The sequence below is a fragment of the Manis pentadactyla genome, chromosome 13 (genome assembly GCF_030020395.1).
Source record: "Manis pentadactyla isolate mManPen7 chromosome 13, mManPen7.hap1, whole genome shotgun sequence".
NCBI lineage: Eukaryota > Metazoa > Chordata > Mammalia > Pholidota > Manidae > Manis > Manis pentadactyla.
In genome coordinates, this window is record NC_080031.1 from 95,837,888 (window position 1) to 95,859,987 (window position 22,100).

The following is a 22,100-nucleotide window of genomic DNA, read 5'->3' on the forward strand; positions in this document are numbered from 1 at the left end:
GGGGATGATGATAATGGGGGGAGGTTCTGCCCATGTAGGGCAGTGGGCACATGGGACGTCTCTGTATTTCCTAAGTTTTGTTGTGAACCCCAATTTTTTTTTTAAAGTTTTAAAAAAAAAAAAGAAAGCTGGGGTGGGGTGTCCCACTCCATATACATCTCCTTAAAAGAAACCATGGGTTTTCCTTTTCATTTTTAATTTGTCAACCCAAGACCACTGTGAAAGTTCCTTTTTCCTCAGTAAATTGTTAGGCTGTGATGGCAGATGCTGAGTTGAAAATCATTTCGATCAGTCTCAGTTCTTTCAAAATCTGGTTCATATAAATGTCTTTGCAACACAAAGCCAAGTTACTCCATGAGCTCCAGGAATGCAGTGGCCAGGACACTTCGGCCAACAAAGAGGGCCAGTGTGCAAACCTTTCTCACTGTGCTTCCAAGGACCTGCCACATACTTGGCTTCCTGAGGCAGGTCAGGCACGCGCATGCATGAACACACGTGTCACTTTCTCTAACCCAAAAGCTGCGAAGGCTCTTGCCCACCTTTCATCTACAACCTTCATAGGTTATTCAACAGAACAAATGTACAACTGTAAAAGGGAAAAACCCAAGTTACTACTAAAACTTCAACACCCATTTCTAGGAACTACAGCTGCAAGTAAGGGACTGCTTACTATACAGGACAAGTAAAAGTCACTACAGAAACAGTCATACAGGGTATTTCAGTTATTTACCAAAACCCACACCTACCACAAAATCCAATTTTTCTGAATTTGTAATTGGGAAACTGAGCCATGTTCTTAAGTCTAGATGTAAATTATTATCACTTGGGAAATTTAATACTTTAGCATGGGCCTGCCTCCAAACAATTTCAATCTCTATAGGCATCAGGTTGAGAACCACAGAAATAACCATTCTTTTCCTACTAAGCTAAATAAAGCTAAGTCTTTCTAAAAATAATCTAGTACTGACATGCTACACTTCCATTTAAAACACACCTACTGCAACCAAGAAAAGGAAAAAAGGCACCTGTCTGCTTTGGATATTCAACCTCAGAAACAAGCACATCATTTTACCAATTCAGTTTACTCTTACCAAGTGTTCTTACAGCAAACTTCTGCCAAGTCCTCAGTATGGAATACTCAAAGCACTCATTGTTGGTTGACAAGTCTTTTTTTTTAACAAGCTTTTAAAACGTTTATTATGAAAATTCTATTTTCATGTTACTGAGAAATCAGCAACAATTACAAATTTTCAAAGGGAATTACTACACTTACCAATGCATTTTCTTTACCCATTTCATAATCAGGTAGGTTACTAACATTTTCTAGTTTAGATGGCCAAAGCCCAGTCATTCTCTCAAATTAGACAATCAGTTTAAACCCGGTCATTTTAAACCCAGGCCATACTGGCTACAAGCCCTTTTCTGCTAGCCACAAGATTTACTTTAGAGAATTTGTAATTGGATGACAGTCCCACAAGTCAATCAAAAGATACACATTCTTTCAGAGTCAATTCTGGTATCACAGGACCTGAAAAACAGCTGCTTGGTGTCTAGACTACCTGGATAATGGATTAAAACTGCACATTGATAAAACTACTTGTTCAGTCAGATAGAAAGGGCATAAAGTGACAATGCAAAGGGGATAGAGATCTACTTCTTGTAAAAGCATAAAATAATACAATTCAATGGAGACATGTAGAAAAACTAAGGGCTTTTTCCTTTGGATAATCAATCCTGTAAGCCACCAAAAATACTGTCAATTAGATCAGAGATCTAAAATATATATAGTGTGTATGTATATTTAAAAATTAAATATATAGTGTGTATGTACTTTCTTCAAGCATCTTATAAAAAGAAATGTGAAAACTTCCTTGTCAGTTGAAAATTCAACACAGTACAAAGCAAAGAAACTTTTATTACTACATTCACACAAGTAATGAGTAAGTGTCCTGAAGTTTACCCTGGTAGCGTAAGATGACCAACTATTAGTTTCCATAGAAGGACTGTTTCAACTTTCTAATCCTATTCAAAGAATAAAAAGGGAGGAAAAAACTCATTAAATGCTTAGCACTGCCACTTAATTTCAAATGCCATTTTCATCCTTGGGTGAATGTACATTAACACTAAACCATGATCCAGCAATAGTTTTCTATTTGGTTTAACAAGTATCACTTAAAGAGTTTACAGGATAATGCTTAACAGCGTTCTCATCAGAGACAAACTCTAAGTTCACATGACAATGTGTAAATATTTAAGAACTTACTGTCCATCATTTTAAAGAGTTCATGTAACACACATAGCAATATGTTTGTAACCAGAAAGTGCACACTGATAAGTAGACACCATCAGTTTGTCAAGCTCTTCCTGAAAACATGCTGTTTTATTAAAACAAAACCAAAAAACTTAAATCTCAAGTTCTGTGGTTTTACAGCCAGGTCTTCCTGAAGTAAGCACATAGATTTCCTTTCTCGCAGACAAGTCAATGTGCAGGAGGAAGCCACGAAGGGCACAAGGCAATCTGACAAGCTGTACTCTGTGTCCCAGTCAGTCCTGACACTTCATCTCAGGACCATCAAGGATTACCAGAGATTATGTAGTGGCCTTCATTTTTATTTTTCTTTACTGAGAAGTCTACAAATTCTAAAATTTATCAGTTGATGTTATCTTTAAATCAACAGCACCAGTTTTGCCCTTTGAAACTATTAAAATTTGACTTTCTCTTTTTTTAGTTCACAAGTTTATTATGAAAACCACTGCAGTGCTCTTGTGCAGTAACATTGTCTTACAAGAGAGGGAAAAACAGTTCTGTTCAAAGCAACTCACCAGGTTCTGACAGTAACAAAGAACAACATGAGGCTGAGATTTGGAAGGGAAATAAACTGAGTGCAGACAAATCATACAATTAAATTAAACGGTATCCCTGAAAATAAACAAAATGATCTCAAAAGTCACAAGTAGAGGGGAGGCCTTGGTACTTATTTTTAAAAATGTTCATTAAGCTCCAATGATTGATTGCTGCTATCCTCATCTACAGTCATGCTGAGTAAAGCTATAGCTAAATGGAAGTTAAATTGTATTCACGAGGTGTTAATGTTTACATCTTATTATCTGCAGTCTCTCAGAGAAAGCAAAAGTAACTACAAATAGCGCTATGCCAGAAACTGGTTTCTTGACCAACAATGTCGCTTCAGCATGCAATGAACTGGTTCATTCTAAAGTGGTCACAGCTGTTGATGACAAGAGGCTTTGTATTTTTATATGGCACATCTTTTGGTCCGTGTGAAAACAAGTTTTTTGAATGGTAACTATTCTCTGACACTTTGGAGTTACTGTTGCTCTTCCCATTTCCATTAGGTCAATATATGGTTCATGGCAATACTGTACAAGTTTTAAGTTTCATTACAGGAAGTAGTCTGGGGTACGACGAGTGACATGGGGCTCGCCTCTGCGAGGTGCTGGGTCAAACTGCAAGCTGAAAAACAAGACATGTTTGTTGCTTATATACCAAGACACAATTGCACTGACAATCAAAATAAAGAACGTTAGCCTTTTAAACTTTACACATTCTTTTCCTATCCAATTTCAGCTTGCCTTAATATAATAATAGAATCCTAATTATAGCCTAATCATGCTTTTAATAAGGGTCATCTCGAGAAGGGACTAGTGGTTACCAAAGGGGCGGGGTTGAGGAGGATGGTGGGGAGGGAGAAGGGGATTATGGGGCACTGGAATTCACAATCACAATATAGGTAGGTTACGGGGATGATAGCACAGCATGGAGAAGACAATTAATGACTCTATAACATCTTACTACACTGATAGTGACTGCAGTGAGTGGGTGAGGGCTTGATAATACGGGTGAGAGCTGAACCACTGTGCTGTGTACCTGAAACCATCAAGTTTGTGTATCAATGATACTGTAATTTTTAAAAAAGGGTCATTTAACTGCACACCTCCTCAAAGAGCCAAGGCAACTTTAGCCAGAGAGGATCTTTATATATTAGAGTTCCTTCTATGACTATTTGAAAGACTAGTTCTGTGCAATAAATAAAACTTAGAGTCTAATGTACTGTACTTAACATCTTATCCTCAGGATGTACTTTTATTAACTCCACAATAAAAACAGAGGTTTAAAAGTTAAAACCCTAGTAATTCATATTATTATATGGGTCTATATAATTAGAGGTGTGTATATGACTAGTTTCTGTTGATGTTTTTCCACATACCAATTTGTTCATTTCAAAGGAAACTTAAAATCAAACTGGAACCTTCTGACTTAGCCTAAGCTCTTGAACTCTTAAACCTTCTGTTAAATCTATTCAAGTACGCAACCTACTACTAAGGTGTAAATACTTACAAAGAGTACTTTAGAGTGTCATCAAGTTCCATGATTGCAGCTTGGTTACCACAACGATAACAATAGTTTGGAGCACTAAAAATTGTTACTACATTCCGGTCATGGCACCAGTTATATCCCTACAAGGAAAAGGAAGGAGATAAACATCAATTTTACTCCCTTATTTAAACAACCAAATGTGACTCCACTCAAGAATCAAAGACCTCCCCATCCCCAAAAGCTTAAAAAATATTAAGGTTTTGTTTCTGATTTAATTAAAGGAGAGATGCCTCTAGGATCTCCAGCCTCATTCTGTCAAAGTCAGAGTCCACTTGAATGCATGAGTCACTTTTTAAGTATTCACAAATTTATTTCCCTATTTTTAGCAAAATCAGACTTTATTGATAATAACCAGAGGTGTATTCATATTAATCTAAGCAAGACCCTAGTTAGTCTTAAAAGTATGCTAGTCAATGTCCTATGATAAAAATTTAGCCCATTTCCCTTTTTTAAAAAGTTTCTTCTTCTACATCACCTGTAGTTGTACCATCAAAAGAACTACTTAAAACATTTTGGTATATTTCTTCCCAATTTCTCTTCCATACGTACACAAGGTAAATGTTTGAAATAGACAAAATTGAGATCATAAAATGTTACATTCCTCTCTCCCCCCTACTCCATGCATTTACTTGTCCACCCCTTAAATTTCAAGCACTACCCAGTCGTTCAGAGTTCTCTGAAAATGTTAAATACGAATTTCACTGTGATCAAAAGTTCGAGATTTTAATTCTAGTGTGGATCTGCTGAAAAGGCACAGCCTACAATGACAAACTCACCAAGAAGAATACATAAAATGTTCTCATTAATATCATTAATTTAAAACTCCCCAATATCTTCCTTCATTACTTAAAAAGCAATCTGGCTTCAAACACAGAACATACCTCCATCACCAGCTGGTGAGCTCTAGACACCAACGTGAGACCATTGGCATGATTAAACGTCTCAGAAATATCTTGCCCAAAAGTGTAACCAGCTCCTCGAGGAGATATACCCCAACCACCACGGTCATCTGGATCTGACCATAGCAAGTCACACATTGGACCCTGAAAAACAAGTTAAGTTTTAAACTTGCCTCTTGCAAAAATGGTTAATACATGATTTGAGTAAATTCATCAGAAGTAGCCTACTAGTTCTACTTTTTAAGTGGTGTTTGATGAAAATGATAAAAGGTTTTGAAGTTAAAAGTCAAATGTCTGTGTCAAGTAAAGACTATTTCCAGATGTCTTTAAGAAGCACACACAGCCTACGTCAGTGAGCCCCAACAGCAACAAGCCCTAAATAATCTGCCCAAAGTATACAGATTTCAGTGTTAGGCAGTACAGTCTAGTAGTAATCAAGGCAAAGCCTCTGAAGGCAACTACCTAGTCCTAGGCCCAGTCCTAGCTGTTTTGATTTCCCAGGTTTTTTAACGTCAGCTTCTTCTAAAAAATGGGGTCAACAATGGCATTTACGCCACCTGGGTCATTTTTGAGAAAAATGAGGGACTACATATAGTAAACTATACAATTAAATTGTTCCTCTAAGAAGTTTTCTAGAAAGAGCTTATCACTGAACAAAAGCCAGTACCTCATGAGGAACTTCTTGAAGACGATCAAGTGCTCTGATGTGATCCAGTGTATCTATGGATGGTGAGAGGCCACCATGTAGACAGAAGATCTGAAAAGAACGTTTTATAATGTTAACCTCAAAGAAAAGAAACTTTATAAACACTCTGGACTTAGCTGCAGGCAGCAGCCCACATCACCTGACCCCATCGGTGTTTCTGTTTTGCCAGAACCAGGGTCTCTGCAGGGTCTTTCTTCTAGCCCACTCTAAACTACTGAATACATTCCTTTTCTTCCTGATAAACCACTGCTACTGCACTCAGACGTCAAGCCAACTTCGCTCCACTTTCCTCCAACAAAAGATTTCTCTGACCTTTCCCTCGCCAGACTATTGTCTTGTTTCTCATAGAATTTTCTTGCAATTTTCTTCTACCTGGCTCATTCCTCTACCTGGACCAGTAAATAGCTAATTATATCTCACAGACTTGTTTAGAAACAGCCTCAGAGGATGGATGGGCTACAACTTCCATCCCTGTGGTTCAAACATGCAGTTTTTGAAAAACTCTTCAAAAAAACCCCAGAGGGATGTAAAAGCGGAAAAATAAGTTATTGGCATCTAAACAAAGCAAAATTTTGAAAATTATCAGGAACATATGTTTTAAGACCTACATACCTGCCCATCCACCAAGGCAGTGAGAGGAAGATAGTCAAAAAGATCTGTAAAATATTTCCAAACATTTGCATTTCCATATTTCCTTAAACACTCATCATAGAAACCATATACTTGTGTGATCTGTCTGCTCTCATGATTTCCTCGAAGAATGGTGATGCGTTCACGGTAACGAACCTGAAACAGAATGGAGAACACTATGAACACCCACCCAGCTCCTTCAAAACGCAAATGGCAATTCCACAAACTTCTACAGGAACTCTTTTGTGGAGGGTGGGGAGAACACCCACACTCCCACCATCACATCTAACTTAAACCTCACTCCTAAAGACCCCTGTCCATGGGACACCTGCCATCTCAAATAAAACCAAGCTCCCGCCCACTACCACCACCTATTACCACAAGCATAACTGTCAGCTGTAAAACTCCATCCATGAATTGCTTTACAGGTTGATGATTTTTTGGTGTATTTATGCTTGCTCAACTATCACAATCGTTTTAGACCCTTTCCACTACCCCAGGAAGATCCCTCATGCGTTTGTAGCTGCACTCAGCTACCACTCCCAGAACCCACTGATTTACTTTGTATTTTGAGGTTTGCTTTTTCTAGAAATTCCATACAAATGGCACCATACAGTGTGTTTTGTTTTGGGTTTTTTTTGGTCAGGATTCTTTCACTTAGCAGATTCTTTCGGAAGTTCATCTGGGTATGGATCGGTGGTTTGTTCATTTTTATTGCTGCACAGTATTGTACTGTGTGGCTATACCACTTTCTGTTGTTTTACTCACCAGTAGGATGAGCCTTTGGAAGGTCTGCAGTTTTTAGATATTACTGAATAAGGCTGCTATGATCATTCTGCTTGTAAGTTTTTGTATGGACATATGGAGTATGTCATTTCTCTGGAGTAGGGTTCTACTTGAGTATAACTGTTAGGTCACATGGTAGGAATGTTTATCTTTTTGAAATACTGCCAATCTGTTTTTCAAAGTGGCCGGACCACTTTACATTCCCACTAGCAATGCAGAAAGGTTCTAATCTGTATAAACTCACACTTGGAACTATGAGCCTTATTGGTGATTACTGATGATAGCTATTCTAATGGATATGATTGTCACTGTAATTTGTATATTTCCCTGATGATTAATGATTTGGGGCATCCTTTCACGTGCTTACTGACCATTTTATCTTCTTGGGTGGACTCTATGAAAATACTTTGCCCATTTTAAAATGTCTTTTTATCAAGTTACAGTTTTTAAAAGATACATATGTATACAAATATTTTTTTTCTTAGCGATGGCTTTATAAGGAGAGAAAAAAATCTTAGTTTTGATGAAGTCGAATTTATCAGTTTTTTTAATGGATCATGCTTCTAATAACACATCTAAGAAATCACTGTCTAATCCAAGGTAACTAAGATTTTCTCCTGTTTTATTCTAGAAAGTTTATAGCTTTAGCTCTTAAATTTAGGTCTTTGATCGATTTCTATCCTTTTATATGGTATGAGCTAAGTTCATTTTTTGCATATGAATATCCAATTGTTCCAGAATTGTTTACTGAAATTTCCTCCCCCAACCCTATATTAGTCTTCTAGGGCTGACATAAAAAAGCACCATAGACTGGGTAGTTTAAACAGAAATTTATTTCCTCACAGTTCTAGAGGCTAGATGTCCAAAATCAAGGAGTCCATAGGTTGGGCTTCTTCTGAAGGCCTCTTTCCTTGGCTAGTAAACGGCCATCTTACCACCTTCCCACTGTATCTGTGTCCCTATTTCCTTTTATAAGGACATCAGTCATATTACACTAGGGCTCACCCCAATGACTTCATGTAACTTAATTACCTCTTTAAAGGCCTCATCTCCAAATACAACCACACTGAGGTGGGGGGGAGGGGAGGGAGGCGCAGGGAGTTTGGGTGGGACTTCAACATATGAATTTGGCAGTGGTGGAAATTCAGCCCATAACTCCTTCAAACATGAATTCTTAAAGGCAGCAAATTCATTCCCCCTCTGAGCCTTGGGATCCATCCTGGGCTTTAAGTACAGGTTAGCTTGCAAGGCTGCTTTCATAATATTTAGAGTTACCACAAAAACTCCATTATTTAATCCAACTCCTTCATTTTACAGATGGAGAACATAATGACCTCCAGAAGTATTTTGTAGCACTTTACATGATTCAGACTAGTAGCCTCATGAACATATATATTAATTGCCTAAAATTCAGCTCTTGCTAAAACCACACCGCATGGCTTCTCCAATGTTAGAAGTCTCTGGCAGCCATTTTATCGTTCCTCAAAATTCATTGATAAAAATCTCCCCAAAGGTAAAACCAAACAACTTCTTTTTAAGGAAAAGGCAGGAACCTGCCACCCTAAAGCCATTTACCATTTTGTGTTTCATCTTCAGATTTCTGTACATTTCCCAAGGTTATATAACTGGTATACTACCAACTTGCTTTCTATGATTTCTACCGCTCTAGATTATGTCATGTTTAATTGTTGCAAACTATTCCACTGAGACAAATTGTATTTACATATTCACTTACATTGGATATTTAGATAAATTCTTTCTGATATTAAATAATGCAATGCATGTTTTCACATAAAAGCTCCTCCCTCTTGAATTTCCTCCTCAGCATAAGTTTAATTATAGGATTACTGCATCAAAGGATATAAACATCCCAACATTTGAAACGTTTTGTTCTTTTATAATATTTCAAAAGTATCTAGGAAGGTAATTATATTATCTCTCCACACTCCAATTTATTGAACTAAAATATTTATTTGACCCGCCCTCTAACTTTTAAAAATAATTTGACCGAAACATTCTCTTCCTTAGAGAATAACCATTTTGCTTTTATTCTGTATTGTCCCATTATTCAGAGTGAAGACAGACCTATGATAGATATCTAAGCCCCGAACTTGAATAAATTCATTCCTAAACGTGGAGTTTCCTCCTAAAACCTAACATTCAGATGGAGAAACAAAAACCAAACCGGGAAAAAACCCAGAAGTGTGGAAAAAAGGAACCTTCAAGGGGACTGTCTTATGCAGTTCAAGACATAAAACAAATTACCTTAAGAGCTACAAGCAGAGTAACTGTTTCAACTGAATAATATCCTCTGTCAACATAATCTCCCATAAACAAGTAATTTGTATCTGGTGATTTGCCACCAATTCTAAACAGTTCCATGAGATCATGAAATTGCCCATGCACATCTCCACAGACGGTGACTGGACATCGAACCTCTTGCACGTTGGACTCTTTCGTCAGGATTTCTTTGGCCTACATAGGGAGAAAAAGTAAACCAATATATTTGGCATTAAACAACATTAACAAAGATACATTTACTTATAGTTAATGTAGTTTAAGGAGCAGACTCGGTATAGGATGAAATTGCAGACAATTATGGTTCCATGAAAAAAGATGACTGGATTCTTTTCATTGGCTGTGCATGGCCCTGTTCCTCTCATCAGTATCAGGAATTTATAGGCCTATCACTTGCCATCTAACTAAACACTAAAGAGATTATTATTAACAGCATGCAAGATCAACGAAAATGGAGCAAGACATTCAGATACCTAGGTTCCTTACCCTTCTAACTAACGCTGGCACTCAGGGATCCTAGCTATCAAGAGGTTTCTTACTCCTGCTTGACTTTTTTAAAATTTTTGGAAGACATTTTGTCTGTATTTTGTTGGTTTATTTTTTTACACTCTTTACATCAAAACACCAACTTTTTTTTACAATTGTGACCATTCAACATACATGGTTTTATGATGCTTTTAGAAAATGCTGGCCAGCAAATGGCCATTCCCTCATATAATCATAATCACATATTCGACACTCATTTATTGATCCTTTATGCCAAAAATTGGAAAAGTACACTGTAAGATAATCATTCGATTGGTCAATTGTCTGAGTCATACTATGTGACAGGACCTGTGTCAACCACTGGAGGTATGGTGAACACCACAGGTCACGGGCGGTTGGGTGGGGTGGGAAGCCACAGAAAACCAAGTAACCAAGTATAGACTTTGTAAGTGCCATGAAGGAAAGGGAGAGAGTAACTGGTGGAGGCCCCTTTAAAACAGATATTACAGCCCTTAAAAGCATACAGTGGAGCAGTGAGGCAGAAAATAAAGGGAACATTACAAAGAGCCAACTCTCAAAGAGCCAAGCACCACCATCAGCAGCAGCGTTTGAGGACTGTAAATACCGAGAGAGCTAGGAAATCAGCTGGAGGTCCAAAGAATGAGCTGGTGTTAGCTAAAGGAGGGGAATGCGAGTAGGAAATGGGAGGAGGTCTGATACATGCAGATGCAATCATTTGTATAAATTCTCGGGAGTTCAGAGGAAAGGGTTAACAACTGTAACAGCACACAAGAGTAGAGAAGAGGGTGGGCATGGGTTTAACATGACCTACAACTCTAGTTTTATTCTTTTTAAAATTTCTTTTTTAAAATATTGAGGTACATACAATAATGGGTCTCAACCTTAGTGTACTTGGTGAGTTTTGACATGTGTATACATTCAATGTAAACCATCAGCCAGATCAAAATATCATTCTAATTTTTCCTCCATCAATTTCACTCATCTCCCAACCCCTTCCCCTATGACAACCACTAGTCTGTTCTCTGTGTTTATGAGTCTATTTCCATTTAGTTTGTTCATTTGTTTTTTGTTTATTTTTTTAGGATTCCACATGTAAGTGGTATCATATGCTATTCGTCTTTCTCTAACTTACTTCACTTAGCGTAATACCCTCTAGATCCATCTATGTTGTCACAAATGCCAACTACCCTGGTTTTAGCACTGAGAGTCCCGCAGCCCAGGAAATGCCTCATTCGAGTCCAGGCAAGAAATATTGGGGGAGAATGGGGCATGGATATGGACTGAAGAACAAGTCAAATCAAAGTAGTATTATAACAAAGATTCACTGGTAGAATTTTATTTGATAAGTGGATTTAGGATTTCAGGGATAGGGCTATGGATGTGGTATCTGAGACAGTACATAACTTAACGGCCAGTAGTATCCAGTGACCAATCCACCAAGTCCTGCCCGGTCTCCTTCCAAAACTTAAATCCACTTGCTCCTTTTTTTGCCACAACATCTCACCTGGCTTACTATTCTAGCCTCCACACTGAGCTTCCTGTTTCCATTCTTCCTGCCTGCAGTCTATTTTCCATGCAACAGAAGTGTTCACCAGATTCATTTTATTCACCACTGTGTACACAGTACCTCACTAGAATAATGCCTGAGATTTGGGAGACAAATATACATTTTACTGAGTCAATCAAGACCTTAAACTGAAGTACTGCATAGGTCATCTTCAGGGAAAGCCATGGATGTCTCCCAGGACAACAGGCCTGGAAAGTGGTACCAATTTATCTGGAGAATGAAGAAATACTAGGTAACGACAGTAAGGAAAGGTGCCCAGGTATCTAGGTAGAGGACAGAAGCCTGAAAAGTACAGGGAATTTTATTGTTGAGTAAAGGGAGGCAGCATGTATCTGTCAGGGAGGGCTATTAGACAAGGTGCACGACTGCCTTAGGAAAAGCATGATTTCAGTTAAGTCAAGAAGGTAAAAGAAATTTTTCCTGAGAGTGGATTAAAGGTATTTATTTCATGTATTCAATCAACTTTTATTGAGCACCTTCTACATACAACCAGCATTATGGAATGGTGTCCAGAATGTATAGGGGATGCCTGAGCCAGGGGAAGGCAACACACTGTAACATGGAGGTGAAATTACCATGGAGAATTGCTGCTAATGAGCCATTGCCCATTATATTTTAAGTGACAACCAAGGATGACAAGCACTTGTTTTAAGGCAGTGGTACATACACAACATTGGCTGCACCTTAAAAGTGCTTAAAAAAAAAATCCAGATGCCCAAGCTATTCCTCCTCCAATTAAGTCAGAACCTTCAAGAATGGGATCTAAGAACCAATACTTTTTTTTGCATCTACCCTCCCCACCCATACTGCTTTTTTCTTAGGTGGAGCCAAGTTTAGGCTGGGCTATTTTCAAGTCTTCAAACATTTTGGGGAGCTTTTTTCACCGCTGACCACTGACATCCCAAATTTGATTAATATGATCTAACATTTTTAATTTTAGAAAAAATTTCCACTGCATCTAAAAAAATGATTTTTAAAGTAAGGTTATCACTGATATACAATCTTATGAAGGTTTCACATGAGCCACATTGTGGTTTCAATATTCACCCATATTATCAAGTCTCCCCCCATCCCATTATAACCACTGTCCGTCAGCGTAGTAAGATGCTGCAGAGTCATTACTTGTCTTCTCCATGCTATACTGCATTCCCTGTGACCTACCTATATTGTGTGTGCTAATTATAATGTCCCTTAATTCCCTTCTCCCTCCTTCCCCACCCACCCTCCCCAACCCCTTCCCTTTGGTAACCGACTGTCCCTTCTTGGAGTTTGTGAGTCTGTTGCTGTTTTGTTCCTTCAGATTTGTTTTGTTCTTATACTCCACAAATGAGTGAAATCATTTGATACTTGTCTTTCTCCACCTGGCTTATTTCACTGAGCACAATACCCTCTAGCTCCATCCATTTCTTGCAAATGGTAGGATCTGTTTTCTTCTCATGGCTGAATAATATTCCATTGTGTATATGTACCACCTCTTTATCCATTCATCTACTGATGGACATTTAGGTTGCTTCCATATCTTGGCTATTGTAAATAGTGCTGTGATAAACATAGGGGTGCATATATCTTTTTGAATCTGAGAACTTGCATTCTTTGGATAAATTCCTAGTAGTGGAATTCCTGGGTCAAATGGTATTTCTATTTTTAGTTTTCTGAGGAACCTCCATATTGCTTTCTACAATGGTTGAACTAGCTTACATTCCCACCAGCAGTGTAGGAGGGTTCCCCTTTCTCTGCATCCTCACCAGCATTTGCTGTTCCTTGTCTTTTGGATGTTGGCCATCCTAACTGGTGTTAGGTGATGTCTCATTGTGGTTTTAATTTGCATTTCACTAATAATTAATGATGTAGAGCATTTTTTCATGTGCTTCTTGGCTATTTGAGTTTCTTCTTTGGAGAACTGTCCAGATCCTCTGCCCATTTTTTAATCGGCTTATTTGTTTTGGGGTGTTGAGAAAAAGAGAGATTTCTTAAGAAATACATATAATCCCTCTCTTTAGGATAATTCCAATATCCCTTGACTTACTATTACTAAAATGCAGTAGTTCACTCGGCATATCCATTACCAAGTCTGTCTGGCATTAATGCCATGTCTAGTGCTTTTGGCACCTAGTACACACTAATGAAAACAGCTGTGAATGAAATGGTAAGTGCGGTTTGCAAAAATTATTCACAAGTTTTAAAAGGACAAGATAAGATGACAGATGGTCACATGCCATGTAAGTCTTGCCATGATGTTATTATATTTAATTCTATCAAGTTAAATTTCAAAATACATCTCTTAATACCTGAAAGACTACTTTCTGTATGAATAAAAAGTTGCCATTCATGACTGCCTGAAGTTCCTTATTACAATCTACTCAGTCTTATTCAAATTATGAAAGAAAAATTAAGCCTTAGTGCTTTGTTCCTATTACTTCAATTTAGACAAATTGCAATGATAAATACTGTTTCTAGCTTTGATTTTACTTCCACCAATAGCATTCTGATATCTATCCCTTTCAAAACTTTACACACTTCTTATGTGCCTACAGAAATGTTAATAGTTTTCCTTTGCAATTTAAACTAGAAATATTATTCAGCAGCTTGCTTGCTTTCTAACAAAAATGTGGGAGTTGATGATGCACACACAGACATCAAGACAATTTCTCACAGTGGACACACAGTATACCTGAGGGATTATAATACTCTGGGGAGGGTGGCCTAAAAATACTGCAATGTACCTCTTAGTATTTGTTCCCTTGTACACATGCAGATATGTTTCCTGGAGGAAGATACTATGAAGTGGACCTTTTAGTGTTTAATATTTAGTAGTTTGCATTTTTTTAGGTTGATACTACCAAACTATTCTCCAAAAGGCCAAGTACAGTGTATCTATAAAGTGAACATTTCAAACTTCTGAACCTAGGAAAGAAAAAGCCCTTTAGTCTCTTCCTACCAAATTTCAGACCAGAACAATTATAAATAAATCTGGGAGAAAATATTAGTATGTAACACATGCAATTAAGTCAACTATTAAGTATATTTAACAGTAAAAATTCAAACTTACAAAGGACCACTTTAAATATCCTTTTAGTTTTTTGACTGAACCTAACCAGCTCTCAGATGAACACTACACCAAAATAGGTAAGGGCCATCCCTAACCACCACGAAATAACATGAAATTACAAACAAACCACACCTAAATTAGATTTCATAGATCATCCAAGTCAAGATTTTCCATGAAAGACAAATAAAAGAAAAAGCATTCACAACCACTTATATATTGCTTTCCTAAAGGGCACACAACAGCAATGTTATTTCTACTTATACTGTAGAAAAAAAGCCATGCAATACACTTATGCATTTTTATATTAAACCAAAAACCAAACATATTTGTGCGTTTTTATTAAATCAAACATTTCTGAAATACAGAATGATTACAACTATATAAAAATCCTTTGTATAAATAGACTGAACACTAAAAAAAGAAACAGTCAAATTTAAAAATGGGATGGCCAACAGACATATAAAATATGTTCACCATTATGCTGACCCCAAAAGAAAAGGTCAGGGATAAGAGATAATTCTAAAATGGTACTAAAAGCTATAATTTGACGTTTTTCCATCTGTTTCTGTCCAATAATCATCCATACCCCCAACCAAAACCAATGACCGTTTTCTTTTTTTAAAATTTTTTTATTAAGGTATGACTGATATATACTCTTATGAAGGTTTCACATGAAAAAACAATGTGGTTACTACATTTACCCATATTATCAAGTCCCCACCCACACCCCAATGCAGTCACTGTCCATCAGTACAGCAAGTTGCCAGAGATGCACTATGTGCCTTCTCTGTGCTACACTGTTCTCCCCGTGATCCCCCACACCATGTGTACTAAACATAATACCCCTGACCAATGACTGTTTTCTTTAAATCTGTATGCCTTGAGTTCAACAGACTGGCTTCAATCTTTACTAGCCAACTTTTAAGTGGGCATGAATTAAACATTCCCAATCAATCATTCTAGCAGAGGGGGGGAAATGTTAATCTAGTAAACTGAGAAATGTTGCTGTATACGGAGTTGTTTCAAAATTCTCACAATTCATCATGAACAAGATGCAAACATTCTGGGTCTCCATTTCCCCCTTCATCTGTGTAAGGTGACTTGGCCTAGATGACCTTTAATCCTCTTACCACTAAAATTTTACTCCATCCTAAAGCACTTCTTAAGGCCTTTTTATTAAAAATCAGAGCCACCCAACAGAAATAGATAGTGAACATTACTGACAGATGATGGGTGGCAAAGAAGTAAAATTCACTTGATCACTTGTGAAGAAATTAAGCACAAATGTTCTAAAACGTTTTCTATCTAGAGTTTACTGCAAGTTCAACCTCCTGACTAATCTGAAATCCTTTCTATTAGAGCAAAAAACAAATTCCTATAAAATACTCTTCAGACAAAGCTAAAAAGCGAAAACTAATAATACATATAATGAGGACTCAGTAAATTTTGGTTTCTGTTTCTGGCACAAATGTCACATAATAGCATCACTGACACTCCATAACCTTTGTGAACACTTTATGATTCTAGCTATAGATAAAGAACTCTGTCTCCCAGGGACACTTTAGAACCGAGGTTCCCAACCTTCTGTCAGTCCCCTCAACTACAGAAGGGTAAAAGTCTCCATCTAGTAGTAAATAAATGACTAAAGCAACGGTGGGAAAAGGGAGTGCAAGACTCACTGGCCAGCTGGTCATATAAGGTATTTAGAAAATACCCAAAAGTCATATACGCACACCTTTGTCACAGCCTTGGTCATCCTTTTTCCAAACCACACTACCAGTTCATGAACAGGCAACAGTAACTTTGTATTGTGAACAAATTAAGCAGTTAATCCCAGATTGGTTTTTTTTTACCATTCTTTCAGACCCCATCCCCCAGCCATTCTTTAGCAGCCAGACCTCTCTCTACTTCAGCCTCTTCTACCACTTCCACTTCGCAAGTGGAAACAAAGGCTATTTAAAACAACGAAAACCGAAACCTTTCCCCATCCTGGTTCTAGTCCAGTACAGGTCTCACTTGTGTAGGAGAGTGCAGGTTGAGGGTTTTTTCAGACAAGGGTGGTAGTGAGAAATGAGTAAAGAAAAAAAAAGTGGAAGAGAAATGGGTCAAAACAGAAAGATTAAAAAAAAAAGAAGTGGTTTCCCTGTCACATATAACTTTTCCTAGGTTTCCTCAGCACCTCAAAAAAAAGACCACTCCCCACCACTACCTCCACCAAAATCCACTGTCGCCTGCGTTTCCTAGCTTAGCTCCTCCAAACTAACCAAAGAATAACTCCATAGGTTAGTGACAAACTTGACTTACAATGAAAGGGGGGTATGGGGGCAGGAATATGCTGCCATAAAAAGGGGGAAGCAATATAAATTATTCCACATGCTCTTCCAGTGTCCGTCATTCTTTTTACATCCTGAGTTCACCTTAGCCTTATTGCCAATATTTGCAGACAAAGGACTTGTTCCTCTGATGGAGAAAAACAAAGAATTGGGGGATCTGTATGTCTAAAGAGTATACTGTTCACCTATTTAGTGTATCTTCATTAAAACAACTCAAAACCAACTGCATTATCACTTCCATTCCTGGGAGATCATGAAACACACACAGACAGACACAAAAAAGTTTGTGAAAGATAAAAAGAACGGGATAAAAAGAACAACACTTTACTAGCTATAATGAACAATACCAATGTCATGTATGCTTCATTTGAGTATTTTAGAGCTCAGTTTCTGGACCCTGATCTGAGAAAACACAGAAAATGAACTGGGGCTTTCATCTCATTAATCTTATTTCAGAGGCAAATGTAGTTAGCCACATCCAAAATTGAAGAATTACTGTTTCCTTCTCCAAGACAATACGTGATGTGAATAGGAAGCTTTCAATCAATCAGAATAATAATGCTTTATTTTAGAAATGTTGATAAGACAGTTCAGTTTGGCCCCAATTCACCTGCATTTTTCATTATTAACACCACCTCAGAAAAGAGAAGGGGGTGCTGTGGATTGCAAGACTAGAACATTGGGTTGGAATCCCTAAGCCTAGGCTACTTGAATCTGACCTGTTATCAAGTCGCCTTACCTTTCTGAGCCTCTGGTTTCCATCAATACCTCAGGACAGTGTGTCATAGACTTGCGAAGAGAACTGTGTATGTGAAAGTATGATGAAAACATTACTCTGTATCACAGTTCCCCCAATTATTTGTCCTCAATATTCAGATTACTTTAACGGAGAGAAGCCAAACCACCTTTCAAATTAAACACACACACAGACTCACAAAAACATATTATACATTTCATGCATGAATTTAACCTTGGTCAAATACTCTGCAGCTCATCCAAAGATGGTTTGCTTCCCCATACTAATTTAACAAATGTTAAAACGAAGCAAAGCCTTAATGACTGCATTTTATTTATAGTGCTTCTAGAGCAATGGAAAACAGCTTACCTAGGTAAAGAACTCCTTTGGGGAAAAAAAAATCTGGCCACCAAACAGCATTCTCCACAAGTTTGGTAAGACTTGAAAGCACAAAGCCAAAAATCATACCTAAATTAAACCACTACCAAAGTCATATAACAAAGGACTGTTTACTGTAGTTAATGCAGAACCAAGTTGATACTATTTACTTCTTCCAATATGGAAATTATACCAGTTCAGTTACACAGATGTAGTAATGTTACTGACTACAGAACTGTACCTGAAGACAAAACTGCATTCACTTACCACAAATTTTTAAACAATCAACAAATTAGGATCCCCCAAAATCTCGGTTCTCATAGAAACTTCAATCACACCTTGCAGTGGCAAAAAGCTTAACTAGTTAATAACCTAATTAACTAGTTGATATCCTTGTATGTAAATAGACTCTTGGATTCTCTGTATTATGAACATCTATGACTGTTAACTGTTGATGGGATACATTATGATGGCCTCCACATTTGTGAATTACAATGACCTTTTATGATACACTTCTATCTTCACTATTTAAATACTTCATTCAGAACAGGCATCTTCAGGTGGATATAAGGCTTCTATGTTGCCATTCCTTCTTATAATCAAAGAAATTATCAACCACTACCAAACAGCTATCTCCAAAATGTTATCTTTTCTTAAAAAACAATTATACTAATGAAAATAAATTTTCATGAAATTGTTTGAAATTTCATTAAATTTAATGAAATAATATTCCCTTCAAGATTTTCAGAAAACGTAGCTTCCACCAGAGTCCCACTGACCAAACATTAACACTGAAGAGAACTTTTATTTTACTAGAAAGACTGCACAAAAGATCATTCCAAGTTATGCATCCTAACTCATTCCATATACCTAAAAAGCTGCCTTCAAATTAATTTAGTTTGGAAAGTTAATATAGTTGCAAAAGTTGAAACATTTACAAGTTAAACAGCATGAAGGCTGTGTGATACCGCCCCCAAAGGATCCGTTTCTTGAAATTTAACTTCAAATATTATTTCCATATTTTTTACTTTAAGAACTAAAATCTCAACACACTGGATGGGCAGTGGATATCGAAGCATAAATTATTAATCTCACTATATCTTAGTTTTTACAAGACGTGGAAAACAATGAACATTTACTATTTGCATCAAGTTTCAGCTACCCAACCTTAGCACCCAGTATCATCTTCTGTAATCTAACACAAAAACCCTCTACTTTCATGGTCTATCAACTACTGATTTCCTACTAGACTCAGGCTCCTTGAGAAGAAGCAGGATTAATCTGTCTCTCTGCATTCCTCTCTTAAAAGTAAGCAACTCTGGATATTAGTAAGTGTTCAACATTTAAATACAAAGCACTAATTTAAAATGGAATTGTATAATCTCAGAAGATTAGAAGAGACCCTGCAACATCTGTTTTAACTCTTTAGTTTACAGACAGGAAAAATACAAGCTCTCTTTTCACTATTAATGAAATGGTTGCCTCAATGTCAGTCACACTGTTCACTATGGCTGAAAGACTAGTGTCCAGGTCTAATCACAATCTGGTGGTCTTCCAATTAATTACATCAGTATCCATCTTCCAAGGTTTTCTACACAAATCACTAGTCATCTAGCGAACTGCTGACTCAAAGTCTTTATGTAAGCATTTAAAATAATCATTTATAGTACTTAAAGATCTGATGATATACATTAAATACTTTTAAAAACCTATTTATACACCTTTAAAACAAATACCATCCTCATTTGATGCAAGAGAATTAAGAGTCAAGAAGCAACAAGACTTTACATTGCTACCATTAAAACTTAGCTTTCCAATAGATGATGTGCCGCCTAATCAAACAGCAGGAGAGTTTTGTTCAGGCTTGGAATAAATCAAACTGAATTTGACTCACTTAAATTCCAATTATTCATAGCACAATTTCTGAAAAGGCCTGTTTTAGGAGCCTATACCTCAAACCCACAAACCAAATTTTTGCATCAAACCACAAACAAGTCATTTTAATTGCTCTTTAATAACTCTCTTCACTAATACAAAAATGAGAATATGGTATTCCACAATTCTGTGTCAAAATGAAATGCTGCAAATTTAATTTTGAAAGGTAAGTTAAAATATTCTGAGTGGAGATCAGCGTTTTCCATACTTTAGAAAACTGAGCTATAAGTCTTCATAAATACAACACAGCCAATAGCTAAATAGGCTACCTTTTCCCCACCCCTAGGGAAAAACAAAACGGAATTAAATAATTTAATGTGGACTTACTAAATGGACATTACATTTTCAACATCTGTGAGATAAATTATTTAAACACTAGGCACAAAGTCTGGAACGTAGCTGACAGCCACTATTGCTATTAGTACTACTTAGAGCCACAAAAATACAAACTGCTTTTCCAACAAAGCCGGAATACAAAATTTGCTGCTCTTTGTTGCTCATCTTAAAAATAAACGTCAAAATATCAAGTACATTAGGCTAACTTTCACACTACCCAATTAGAGTCAGCATATAAATCACAGATTACACTGACACTTGATTTCCAATCCCAAAGCTCATTGTGTAGTATGACTCACCGAATTCTCCATTTCTTCCAACTAAGAAAAATAAGTTCTATTCCTCCCTGTAACTATTACCATGATCTTTGCAGGAACTAGGTTAGAGATTTTTAGATTCTTAAAAAAAAAAAAAAACACATTAAAAAAGTCTCTGGAAAAGACTGCTCTGAGTTGGACACAAACCACCCGCGACAGTACTAAAGCTGTGTGACCTTTAAGTAGGTCCTGGGATCTGGCCTACAAGCATGTCTTTGGGGGATCCTCTAGACAGCTTCGGACCTAGGAATTAGTCCTGAGACAAGTGAAACGTCTCTTAACCCGCCTCACAGCACAGCCCCCGTTCCCAGGCCACAGAATCCAAGTTCTCTTATCCGGATCTCAAAACCGTCCCCCGCCAGGGCACACAGGGTCTCCGTTCCCCCCAGACCCCTCGTCCGGCGCCAAGGCCCGGAGGCTCCGAAGTCCCGGAGTCGGGTGAACGGCGCCATTTTAGGCGGCGGTGGCGGCGACAACCAATCCCCGCGCGGGAGGCAGGGGGCGCAGGGTCGCCCGGGAGCCGCAGTCGGGCCGCGCCGGGCGCCGGTCCGGGAGGCTCGGGGGGCCCGAGCCGGCGGCCTCCGCCATGTTGCACCCTCCCCACGGCCGCCTCCTCGGCGGGCTCGGCCCGCGGCTGCTCCCACAGCCAGGGTGCAGCTCACCTTCTCGCAGAGGCTCTTGACCTGGGACTCGGAGAGCTGCTTGCACTCGTTCAGCTGCTCGACCCACTGGTCTAGCTCCTTGGTGAACACCTTCTCGTCCATGATGCCAGCCGCCCGAACCGGCTGCCGCTCTGCGCTACTCCCGCGCCGCCGCCCGCACACGGGCCAAACGCACACGCCGCCGCCGGCTCCCGGGCTCTTTGTGTGGCTACAGGCGGCTGCTCGGCGCTAGTGCTGGCCCGCTGGCTCTCCCGGGAGTGCTCGGCCACCGGCCACTGCCCACCGCTCGCTCAGCGGCGGAGCTCCGATCTCTGTAATGGCGGCCGCCGGCGTCGTGACGTCAGGCCTGGCGTCAGGAGGAGGTGGGGTGCGGAGGGGTAGAAGGGCCGGGACGAGAGCTGCTCAACTGCAGAGCCAACCCCCGCCGGCCGCTGGACGAGCAGGGGCGGGAAGTAGACCCCGAGGCGCAGGCGCAAATTAGGCTGCCGGTCACAGGAAAGCACCTTCGCTCTTAGGGCGTGGTCCTGCAGAAGGGAGGGGCTGAGGGGGAAGGTAACCCCGGTCG

The 22,100-nt window shown here is 38.6% G+C and overlaps 1 protein-coding gene across 1 annotated transcript; it reads right to left on the minus strand.

Annotated features, from left to right (window-relative positions):
* Positions 1-1,895: 1,895 nt before the first annotated feature.
* Positions 1,896-21,844, minus strand: PPP2CA (protein phosphatase 2 catalytic subunit alpha). Its single transcript, XM_036898437.2, has 7 exons — positions 21,536-21,844; positions 9,683-9,892; positions 6,614-6,787; positions 5,963-6,052; positions 5,278-5,439; positions 4,358-4,476; positions 1,896-3,472 (listed from the first exon to the last, which is right to left on the minus strand). The coding sequence occupies exons 1-7, from the start codon at positions 21,635-21,637 to the stop codon at positions 3,400-3,402; spliced, it is 930 nt and encodes a 309-aa protein (XP_036754332.1). The 5' UTR covers positions 21,638-21,844; the 3' UTR covers positions 1,896-3,399.
* Between the last annotated feature and the right edge of the window lie 256 nt (positions 21,845-22,100).

What these genes read in the sequence shown, in the direction of transcription:
- PPP2CA (XM_036898437.2), bottom strand. Translation starts at nt 21,637, where the DNA reads ATGGACGAGAAGGTGTTCACCAAGGAGCTAGACCAGTGGGTCGAGCAG. An exon ending in CTCTGCTTGTAGCTCTTAAG is followed by an intron (nt 6,788 to 9,682) that starts GTAATTTGTTTT and finishes ATTCTGTTTCAG; the next exon opens with GTTCGTTACCGTGAACGCAT. An exon ending in GACACTCTAAAGTACTCTTT is followed by an intron (nt 3,473 to 4,357) that starts GTAAGTATTTAC and finishes CTTGTTTTTCAG; the next exon opens with CTTGCAGTTTGACCCAGCAC.